Below are 11,780 nucleotides of genomic sequence, written 5' to 3'. Positions count from 1 at the left end.
TTCTACTGTGCTCCCATCAGGGAACCCTTGCTTTTTCTTTTTCTTTTTTTTTTAAGATTTATTTCTTCATGAGAGACACACTGAGAGAGGCAGAGACACAGGAGAGGGAGAAGCAGTCCCATTGCGGGGAGCCCGATGCGGGACTCGATCCCAGGACCCCAGGATCACACCCTGAGCCGAAGGCAGATGCTCAACCACTGAGCCACCCAGGGGCCCCAGCGGGTCTGTGAGCTGCACAGGAGAACACGGGTCTCTGCATCCTGGGGCACTGCCTGGCTGGCTTCTCACTCCCACCAGACGGCAAGGACAGTTTGGGATGTTGTCATCTGAAAAAGAGGCTTTTTGGCATAGAGCAAACCGATTTGGGGGGGAACCTTGGGGTTCCTCATAGAGATATTGAGTTGTTTTCCAGTAGCTGAAGGGGGCAAAACGAGGGGCTCTGCAGATGTGTTAAAACATTAAGGACAGGGGGCACCTGTCTGAGGTGGCTCAGTCAGGTAAGCATCTGCCTTCAGCTCAGGTCATGACCCTGGGATCCAGCCCTGCATCAGGCTCCCTGCTCAGCACGGGGTTCTGCTTCTCCCTCTCCGTCTCTGCTCCCCACTTGTGCTCCTCTCCACCCCGTCAAATAAATAAATAATAAATAAATCTTTAGGGACACCTGGGTGAATCAGCAGTTGAGCGTTGATTTAAAAATGGCAAGTTAGGGCAGCCCCGTGGTGCAGCGGTTTGGCACCACCTGCAACCTGGGGTGTGATCCTGGAGACCCGGGATTGAGTCCCACATCGGGCTCCCTGCGTGGAGCCTGCTTCTCCCTCTGTCTGTGTCTCTGCCTCTCTGTCTCTCATGAATAAATAAATAGAAATCTTAAAAAAATAAATAAATAAAAATGGCAAGTTATTTGAAGGGGTGTTTTTCCTATTTTGGTGGCCTTTGATGAATGCTTTATTGGGCAGTCTGGCACAGAGGAAGGGACATTTGTGGCTGACCTCAGTTTGTGGAGTTAAAGTCATCCCCATGAGATTGTGTTGCATGTAATAATGGCTACTATTGAGTGCCTACTGTGTGCAGGCACTGGGGGCAGCACTATTTTTTTTTTAAAGATGTATTTACTTTAGAAAGAGAGGGAGGGAGGGGCACCTGGGTGGCTCAGTGGTTGAGCCTCTGCCTTTTTTTTTTTTTTAAAGAAGATCTTTTTTTTTTTTAAGATTTTTATTTATTTATTCATGAGAGACACAGAGAGAGAGAGAGCACGAGGCAGAGGGAGAAGCAGGCTCCGTGCAAGGAGCCCGACATGGGACCCGATCCCGAGACTCCAGGATCACTCCCTGGGATGAAGACAGGCATTAAACCACTGAGCCACCCAGGGATCCCCAAGCCTCTGCCTTTGGTTCAGGTTGTGATCCCGGGGTCCTGGGATCGAGTCCCACATCGGGCTCCCCACAATGGGACTGCTTCTCCCTCTGCCTGTGTCTCTGCCTCTCTCTCTGTGTCTCTCATGAATAAATAAATAAATAAAATCTTTTAAAAAATAATAATAAATCTTTCTTAAAAACAACAACAACAACAACAAAAACCTGCTAAGGGCAGATATCAGTGATTGTAAGTGAAATAAGAGTCATAAAGGCGACGGCCAAGCACCAGCTAGGGACTGGGCTGTTCTCCACACTGGGGATTGCTGGGTGACATGCAGTGGTCATTTCTCCAGTGCATTAGCCTGTGTCCTACACATACAGAGTCTTCTTCCTCTGCACCACCCGGCCTCCCACTCCTGCCCAGGGGCCTGCCTTCCCCACCCCCCAAGCCCAGCAGCTCCTCACCCAGGGGCATCACCACCATCCCAGGTACTGGGGTCCCACCAGCGGCTGTCCCTGCACAGCCGAGCACCTCGGGCCCCCCAGGGTGCGCTAGCCACAGCGCAGGAACAGGGGATGAGCTACTTGGCCTTAGAAAATTCGTGGTGCTTGAAAGCACAATGTCTTGAACATTGGACGTCTGATTCACACAAAGGTGCCTTATAGGCCAGAGGTGGCCTTGTTCCAACTAATCCATCATCTCCAGGCGCCCTGTTTTTGGTAGAGGCCCCTCTTCCCTCCACTGATCTGCATACCCCTACTCCTGCCTCCCTCCCCCTGCCCGAGGACACAGTGCATGATGCACTTTGTGCAATTTATGCAAGGGTGTTATGCTATATGTTGGCAAATCGAACTCCAATAAACAAATATATACAAAACAAAAATAAATAAAAAAACAAGAAAAAGAATTTATGCAAGAATACTTCTCCCACACAATATATGACCCTTGAATGAGATCATCTCAGCATTAAATGGCTTTTTTTCCTCTTTTTTTTTTTTTTTCAAATGGCTTCTTGCAGGGACTTTGTATTCACTTAAATAATGAGAATGGGTCTGTTTTCTCCTGTACAGTGAACACTTCATTGTGTAGGTCAAGGGGCATCAAACTTCCTTGGGAAAGGGCCAAGTAGTAAATATCTTGGCCCCGTAGGCCTTCTCAGTTCTCCCCAGCAGTGCAAATGCAGCCAGCGATGGTACACACATGAATGAGAGTCACTGCCTTCCAATAAACGTTGATTTACAGACGCTGAAATTTAAATTTCATATGCTTTTCATGCGTGATGAAATACTATTCTTTTGATTTCCCCCCACCCCCAACCATTTAAAGATGTAGAAACTATTCTTAGCTACAAATATAGGGAGCGGCCTGGATTTGCTGCATGGCCTACAGCTTGCCCTGTTGTAAATGATGTATAAGGTGGCTTCTGACTCATTTTATGGTTCTGTACGTAGCCTGACCAGAAATTAAAGTCCCAAGTTAGTACAAGTATGAATTCTAATCGATGAGCTATTTATTTTACAAAGTAGAATCAGGTGTTTTGGGGGAAGAGCTACAGAAAAGGAGACTCTTAGTCAACTAGTTCTTATCCTCCTGTGGTTAAGAGGCCAGCCCCACGCCTCCTCAGGATGTTTATTGAGTTAGGATGGTGAAGTGGGGCCATGGAGAAGTGGCATGTTTGGTGTTATTGGCATCGTCTCCCCTACAACACAGTAACGTTGTTGAGCCTGGCCCCAGAGGCCCCTGGGAACAGGGCTGGCTCTGGGCTTGGGCTCTGAGTGTCACAGATTTAAGCCACTGCCTTCAACAAGAAGGGCCTTACTGGGCCTGCACCACAGCGACCTCCTGCTCCAGGCCCTGAAGCCAGTTCAGCCTTCTGGGCATCTGGTCCCCAGAGCCAGCCTGCTGGCCCCTGACTAGCTGGAACTAACTCCCTTCCCCACACGGTGGCACATAGGCACTTCCTCTCTTACAGAGCTATCTGTCCCCTTTCTGTTGGGCTCAGACTCTTAGCCTGCTTTCTGCTACATGCATGTCCTCCCACCCTCGCTGTGCTTCACCCCACAGCCCCAAAAAGGAAGCCCTTCTATCTCACATCCCCTACCTGATCTGAGCCAGGTGTTCAGTCTCCACCTACTAGCTCTTCCTCCAAACCAGGCTTGACTCAGATGCACCTAATAAAGCGGATCTCTCCCAAGAGCACTTGCATGGAGCGGGGTCTGGGGGGAGGAGGGGTCCTTTTATGTCTTGTCGGCAAAGTACACAGTGCTTGGTTAGAAAGTCAGCCCAAGAGCCAATTCCTCACCAGTGGCACAAGCGCCAGATGAGAGAGAACTTGGTCCCACTGACCAGCGCCAGAAGCTTCATAATCATACCATGTCTCTTCTTCCCAGTGTGTTTTGGCCACCAGTAGGGGCTAAAGCAGACCTTACAAGCAAGTCTATCACTTTGTGTGTGTGTGTGTGTGTGTGTGTGTGTTGGGGGAGGGCACATGTAACTACACATCCATTTCCCAAATGTCAAGGGTCCCAGAAATGGATTTTCAATCCAAAGCCTTTGAACCAAAGAACCTGTCAATACTTCCCTCATCAGAAGAGTGCAATGCCCCGTGGTTATCACTGTTGTCCATCAGCGAATTCTCTTTACTGTCTACAAGCCCCTGCCTTGGTCAACACACAACTCCTAAAAAGTGAAGTGCTCATGCAGCTTCTGAAAGTGCCCTTTAGGGCAGCCCGGGTGGCTCAGCAGTTTAGCACCGCCTTCAGCCCAGGGTGTGATCCTGGAGACCCGGGATCGAGTCCCACGTCAGGCTCCCTGCATGGAGCCTACTTTTCCCTCTGCCTGTGTCTCTGCCTCTCTCTCTCTCTCTCATGAATAAATAATAATAATAATAATAATAATAATAATAATAATAATAATAAATAAAGTGCCCTTTATACCTGCCTAAGGAACCAAGGGATGCACGCAGACTGTTCCCTCTGAGTGATCATGAGGCCTTGGTAGCTCCACTGGGTATCACTTAAGAAAACGAAAATGCAGATATAGTGATTTTTAGGAGTTGGAACTTTGCAGAAAATAAAGAAGGCCAAAATAAAGTGGAAAGCAGCACAACATTCACATTGACTTGTAAAAAGTTAATTACACAATCTTTTATTCCCTAGCCTGAAAAAAAAAAAAAGGCTTAAATCGCAGGATAATATTTACAGGACTAATCACATTTTAAGCTGAGAGACTGGATATGAAGAAGGGCCACTCATTGTCCCTTGTTGGGACAGGCTGGGACAGACAGGTTATGTGATCTGCTTGAGGGGTCCAGTCAAGGAGAGGACCCCGTGTCCCTGCTGCCAATGAGCAAAACATCAGGTGTGTCAGAGACATTTTGCTGACAAATAATTGCATGGCTTTTTAGTGTTTAAGAGAAATCTTAATTTTTCTGGGATATCTCTGTATAATAATTCTGGAAACTTGTATGATTAGAAAACCCTTAGTTTAAAGGAAAAAAAAAATAAGTGTGCCTCCCCCATGAGACCTGTTACATCTTCCAAAGCACCATCGGGCTTCTGGGGGCAGGACTATGGAATGCAGGGCTCCGTAAAGTCCTGACAGGAACGTCAGCAGCTTCAATGGCTCAGAGCTCTCATCCCACAGGCTGGCTGACTGGACCAGAGTTTTAGTTCAAAGTGCTTTGGAGAACATCTTCTCGCTCCTTCTCTGGAAACGAAACTATGGACACAGAGTCCCAGGCGTCATCCTTTGGCGAGCTGTCCTTGTCCAGGGCCTCTAAGATAGGCTGGCTTGGGTCCTTTAAATACTAGAAAAGGTTGAAAACCAACATTGTTATTAGTTTTATCAGTTCAAAAGAGCAGACCTTCCACTTGACTCTTAGCTGCGGCGGCACAGGCCTATTTTCCCTAGGTGTGCGATCCTATGCTGACCACCATTACCACAACTTCTAAAACAAGAGAAGCTTGGCACCTGGGTGACTCAGTGGTTGAACATCTGCCTTTGACTCAGGTCATGATCCCGGGGTCCTGGGATGGAGTCCCACATCAGGCTCCTGCAGGGAGCCTGCTTCTACCCCTGCCTATGTCTCTGTCTCTCTCTCTGGGTCTCTCATGATAAATAAATAAAATCTTAAAAACCAATCAATCAAACAAACAAGAACACCCTTCACATCAGTAGTAACCTGAACACGAATCCAAGGGCCAACCAAGATCACACCAGAGCTCGGGAGAAGCGAGGCCTGACTTGCTGCACTTGCTGCAGGCTCGGGGGTGGCTCTTCCCAAAACGTCTCTGGAATTCGGAGGATGTGGGGCATCTGGTTCACTCATTAAAGGGGAAGAGAGGGAAAGTTCGCCAGGTTTTCCTCAGCCCCTCCACTCTGGTTGCTTCTGTTTCACACAACACACACGGAGCAGAGAGCAGAGAAGTGGGGCGCTGGGCCGGGGAGAGACGGAGAGGGGCCTCATGAGGTCTCTATCTGCCCTTCCCCTCCCACCCCTGCTCTAGGCTGAGCCATCATTTCACTGCTGAGTGACCCAGAAACCCATGCCTTGCTCTTGGACGTGCCAAGAGACACTGCAACACACAGTGAGCTGAGAGCTTACTCATGACGAGAACATAAACCAATCATGTGCACTTCTGAAACCTCAAAAATATGAGTGAAACCTGATTCACTCTTCTCATGTAACTTCAGTGCCCTTTGATACATATTTTTCACACTTTCCCAGGAAAGTGAACTGAAACTCTGTTTTAGAGCCACACCCCACAGGAAAAACTAGTAGTAAATTCACTTCCTAGCGACCTGCTGGTTGTTCTACTGTGAGGGAGAGACAAATGCAAGGAAGATTCTGAGTCCCACTGAAGGCTGTTATTTTGTGAAAATATTAACCAGGGAAGGTTGGGGGTTGTGTGTGTGTGTGTGTGTGTGTGAGTGAGAGAGAGAGAGAAAGAGAGAGAGAGAACTCACTTAATATGAGTTCTACCCTCTTAATAAAAATTTTAAAAGATTTTACTTATTTATTCATGAGAGACAGAGGCAGAGACACAGGCAGAGGGAGAAGCAGAATCCATGCAAGGAGCCCGATGTGGGACTCGATCCCACGACCCCGGGATCATGCCCTGGGCTAAAGGCAATGCTAAACTGCTGAGCCACCTGGGCTGCCCTCTTAATAAATTTCTAAGTGCACAATGCGGTACCAACTATAGGCACGATGAGGTACAGCAGATCTCCAGGACTTACTCATCGTGCGTAACTGGAACTTCAGACCCAATGAACAGCATCCCCTCGAGCCCCTCTTCCCTGGCCCCTGGCAACCACATTCCACCCCCTGCTTCTTTTTTTTTTTTTTTTTCCCAAGATTCCATTTATTTATTCATGAGAGACACAGAGAGGCAGAGACACAGCAGAGGGAGAAGCAGGCTCCACGCAGGGAGCCGACATGGGACTCGATCCCGGGTCCCCAGGATCACTCCCCAGACTGAAGGCGGCGCTAAACTGCTGAGCCACTGGGGCTGCCCTCCACCCCTGCTTCTGATGTAGGAACGAGTTAGGGGCAGACAGGGCGAGGCAAGGAAAGATTAGGGAAAGGCCCCAGAGTCAGGCTCCTACCAATCCCAAGAAAACAGAGATAAGACAGAAACAGGAAAAATAAACCTGGTTCCCTGGTTCCAAAATGTTAGGGGGTACCGCCCCTTCTAATGGTTACTAAGCAATCACAGAAATATGCCATTAAAGTGTTATTAATAGTCCCTGCTCAGGGACAGCTCAGTGATTTAGCGCCTGCCTTCAGCCCAGGGCTTGATCCTGGGGTCCCAGGATCGAGTCCCACGTCGGGCTCCCTGCATGGAGCCTGCTTCTCCCTCTGCCTGTATCTCTGCCTCTCTCTCTCTCTCTCTCTCTCTCTCATGAATAAACACATTTAAAAAAATATTTAAAAATAGTCCCTGCTCAAACCAAGACTGCATAAGAACCTCAAGGCCATGGGCTACCGGACTAGGTTCACTGAAATCCCAGATGTAGACAAATGTTATGGAGGAGATGTTAACCAGAGAGAAGGGAGCACCTTGTTTGGGCTCATGATATTTACAAAAACATCTTGTTTGTTATTATGATAGTTACAAGTCCACCTGTTTGTTCTAAATATCCACCCTGGTAGGGACAAGAAATTTACCAAGCACCCTGGTCAGTTTCCTATAAAAGAGGGACGTGAAGGCCCCCACTGGCCACCCTGTGGGGAGCTTTCCCTGTATGTCTGCTTAATAAACTTCTGTCACTTGGCTCACTCCCAAGACTCTCATGTCCATGAGATTCATTCTTTGACTTTGTCAGACAAGATCCAAGCTCTCCCGTATCACTTCTATGACGCTGACTACTCTGGAGGCCTCATGTGCCTGGAATCATGCAGGATCTGCATGGAGGTTCTAGGAGGGAATTTACCATGTAACTTGTCATTCATTCATTCATTCATTCATTCATTCATTCATTCATTCATGAGAGACACACAGAGAGGCAGAGACACAGGCAGAGGGAAAAGCAGGCTCCCCATGGGGAGCCTGATGCGGGACTCGATCCTGGGGCCCCTGGATCATGACCTGAGCTGAAGGCAGACGCTCAACCACTGAGCCACCCAGGGGCCCCTGAACATGTAATTTGTATTATGTCTGTGTACTTTAAATACCCCGACAAGGGAAGGAAGATGAGGGACTACAGTGTGGGACCCAGGAAATTAAACAAAATCCCCTACCCCTGGACAAGCAGAGCAGGACTGACTCTAGTTTGGGCTGCACCCGCCTTGTGCTGACCTGCTTATTACTGAGGGCACTACCCCGCCCTAGTCAGACCAGGGCACACCCTAACCAGAAATCCGGTTCAGCGGACCAGCATGACTGCGCAACTCTCTGCGTATCCCATTGGCCACTGGCCCCTATAAAGTTGCTAAGCCTCTTAGTCTCGGGGTCCAAGTCCCTGCTCCGCTGCGTCGGGTACACTTGGACCCAGGCTCGAGCTTGTAAATAAACCTTCGTGTGCTTGCATCGGTGTCGGCTCCTTGGCGGTTTCTCGGATTTGTGATCTTGGGCACAACATATAGCTCTTTCTGGAAGCACTGCTCTTTCTCCGCAAACTTGGACTTTATCTAACGCCTACTCTGTCGAGGTGTAACAGAGTGCGATTCTGTTTCCAGTACCTTTGCCCCGATTTTGCTGCCAATAAATTTCCAGAAGCAAATCCTTTTAAATGATCTTCTGTTGGCTCACTTCTGACCCTAAGCGTGTCCCCCATGGTGTCCTCGGAGGGCCAGGCCACCTCAGAGCCTCGGGGTGGGTGGGGCTGTGCAGGAAATCCACTGTCCCACGAGACCCCGTCCACCCTCCTTCCTCAGGTCTTTCAAAATACCAGTAACATCCAGGGAGCTCTCGGCGTGCAAGGCTCTGTACTCACAGCCCTGGGTGCATTTGCCCTAGAATCCTTCTAAGTGCACACATCTGACCCACAGCCCATGCTCTAGACCCCTGTCTTTGCCACCTCCCTATCCTCTGCCAGGCTCCCTGGGGGCTTTCTCCTAAAGGCATGGGGCTCATGTGCCAATTTCTTGGCCAGGCCAGGAACTGGCTACCTTTTTTCACCAACTTCATGCCATTAAAAAAGTGTTTTAAATCGCGGGAAAATACACATAACATAGAAGTTACATCTTAACCGCTTTTAAGTGTACGACTCAGTAGCATAAAATACGTTCACACGGCTGTACAACCCTCACCACCATCTCTGGAACTGTTTTTATTTTACAAAACTAAAATATCATCCCCATGAAAGACTAACTCCCCACTTCTTCCTCCCTGCCCAGACCCTGGTACCCGCCACTCTACTTTGAATGGCCTCTATGAATTTGACTCCTCCAAGTATCTTATAGAAGTGGAATCACACAGTATTTCTCTTTTTTGTGACCGGTTTAATATCTACCATAATATCCTCAAGGTCCATTCACGTTGGGTCAGAAACTCCTTCCTTTTTATGGCTGAATAACATTTCACTGTATGGATAGACAACATTTTGCTTATCCATTCGTCCAGTGACGGAAACTTAGGTCGCTTGCACCATTTGGCTGTTGTGAATAATGCTGCTATGAACCCGGGTGTACAAATAACCCTTCTAAAAATAGGCTTCATGCCCAGCGCAGAGCCCAACGTGGGGCTTGAACTCACAACCATGAGCTCAAGACCTGAGCCAAGATCAAGAGCGGGATGTTCAACCAACTGAGCCACCCAGGCACCCCTGCCCTATACCACTTTTTAACTCAACTCTCTATGCCCATGGCTTTGTCCCCTGCCATACCCTTAGGCATTACCAGGGGGGCCGTGGAGTGCTAAGATGTCACCCACTAGACATGTGCATACGTACCTCTTCTATTTGTAATGGGATGGTTGGCGGAGAGTGAAACCAGTATTTTATCAGGCCTTTGTATTTCAGGACCAGGAAGAAACAGGCCCCTGCCAGTGCCAACAGCAACAGAAAGATTCCCACGGCAATTATGATGATTTGCTGAAGCTTGGTAGTGGCTAAGAAGAGGACACAAAAGTGAACAAGAGGCTCATCCCACACGGGAAATAAATATCAGGTCATTCTTGATCTACCAACTGCTTAGAGGCTTCACTGTCCTCATGAAATGGACACATACTGTCCCTCCTCCACCCAGCCTCACATGCCTGAATGAGTAGCTAGTAGAGGCAATCCTAAAATCAAGCAAGCACCGTTAGCTGTTTGGGGCTGTTATTACTGTCGATCTCAGCTTCTCCTTCCTTCTCAGCAAGGAGATTGTCCTTGCTTCTTGCCCTTCTCTCTGGGTATCCCCACTCCTACGTCCCTCCACCTAGTAAGCCATCCCTGATTTCACTACTTGGGGAGGATTCTTGTCCCAGCTCAGAAAGGCCGTGAGGTGTCCTACGTTACCATCTGCTGCTGTTTCGTAGCAAGATACGTTGCTTAAATGTCCGAGTCTAGAGAGCTTTGAAACTGTCCAAACCAGTTGCGCCTTGACTTGTAAACAATATTCTCTTAAGGGCTTCAGGTCATTCAACACAATGGAGTTGCTCCTGAAAGGGCCTTTAACCTATATAAAAAACACCAACAAGCACATATGAAAATTACCTGAACACACACGGTTGAGCCCCTTCTACCTTTTCCAATATTTCCTCAAATCCGCAGGGAACATCAAAACCAAAGAATAAAGAGTTTCTGTCTTGAGAGAGTCACTGGCTTGCAGTGGACACAGTTTATACGTGAAATCCGGTGAGCCGTGTGGAGAAAGACACTGATGGCTTCAGAGATGTGTTTCTGGGCCCTCGGAGGGCCCACCCGCTGTGGCAGTGGAGGGCCTGCCACTGGGATTTAGCCAATTCCAATGTCTAGGATGAAATTTTCTCCTTTAAAATTGCTTAAGTGGGGCACCTGGATGGCTCAGTCAGTTAAGCCTCCAACTCTGGATTTCAGCTCAGGTCATGATCTCAGGGTTGTGAGATAGAGCCTCACGTTGGGCTCCACGCTCAGCGAGGAGTCTGCTCGTCCCCCTCCTTCTCCACCTGCGCACTCTCTCTCTAACACATAAATAAATAAAATACATAAATAAGTAAAAAAAAAATTTGAAAATAAACAAAATAGCTTTAATGCCCAGTGCATTTACTTCAAAATCACTATTTTGTACTTCATGGTCAACGTATTCTAGATACTTCAAGGTAGGTAGTCAACGAAAAGAGAAAAAAAAATCATCATGGGAAATAATGTTCCTTTAGTTCCCAGTCTCCTTCCAGTTTTAACTGAAATGTGCTGAGGCCTCTCTTACAGAGTTTTGGTCAACACAATCTTGGTGAGTTATGTAGCTGGGGACACAGCTGGATCTCAGATTCTTGAGGATCCTGTCTCCTTCCCATGTTCTGTCCCTGATGCCACTGGCTCCCTCATGGGCCTCATCAACACCCCCATCTGGATCCCTCTGGTCAACGGCTTCTTACTCTCCTGGACAAAGTTGCCATCATTCCACAGGGAAACGGGAAAAATACATTATGGCAATATAGGATTTCTTCTAAGGGATTGCTTTCCTATTTTGAGATGCAGGAGAAAATGCTATAGCCATTTGAAACGGTGGTATAAAATATGCTCAGTAACGTGGAGATGAAGCTGCTATAGTGGTTCCTGAAAATCACTGTATGCAGAACATCTTATTTTTAAAAATATAAAATAATCATATTACTTAGGAATAGTAGGATCATAGATGATTTTTTTTTCTTCTGTTTAATGGTGATGGACTACGAGGGCAGAGGAGAAAAATTTTTGCTTGTAAAGCATTTTTAAAAAAGATTTATTTATTTGAGAGAGAGAGAGAGAGAGAGAGTGTGTGTGTGTGAGCGGGGTGTGGGGGGGTACAGAGGGAA

General features: G+C 47.8%; 1 protein-coding gene across 4 annotated transcripts in view; it reads right to left on the bottom strand.

Moving 5' to 3' along the window:
• Positions 1-4,477: 4,477 nt before the first annotated feature.
• IFNGR2 (interferon gamma receptor 2) overlaps positions 4,478-11,780 on the bottom strand; it is a 28,999-nt gene continuing 21,696 nt past the window's right edge. For all 4 annotated transcript variants that reach the window (XM_025449667.3, XM_049104640.1, XM_025449668.3 and 1 more), the window contains exons 5-7: positions 10,303-10,462; positions 9,754-9,911; positions 4,478-5,164 (exon numbers count right to left, since the gene is read on the bottom strand). In XM_025449667.3, coding sequence (XP_025305452.1) covers positions 5,024-5,164; positions 9,754-9,911; positions 10,303-10,462 — 459 coding nt within the window. In that variant the 3' untranslated portion in view covers positions 4,478-5,023. The remainder of the gene's footprint in view (positions 5,165-9,753; positions 9,912-10,302; positions 10,463-11,780) is intronic.

Source organism: Canis lupus, chromosome 31 (genome assembly GCF_003254725.2).
Source record: "Canis lupus dingo isolate Sandy chromosome 31, ASM325472v2, whole genome shotgun sequence".
NCBI classification, from domain to species: domain Eukaryota; kingdom Metazoa; phylum Chordata; class Mammalia; order Carnivora; family Canidae; genus Canis; species Canis lupus.
The sequence above is the reverse complement of the archived record's forward strand: the minus strand, read 5'-3'. Positions and strand labels throughout refer to the sequence as shown.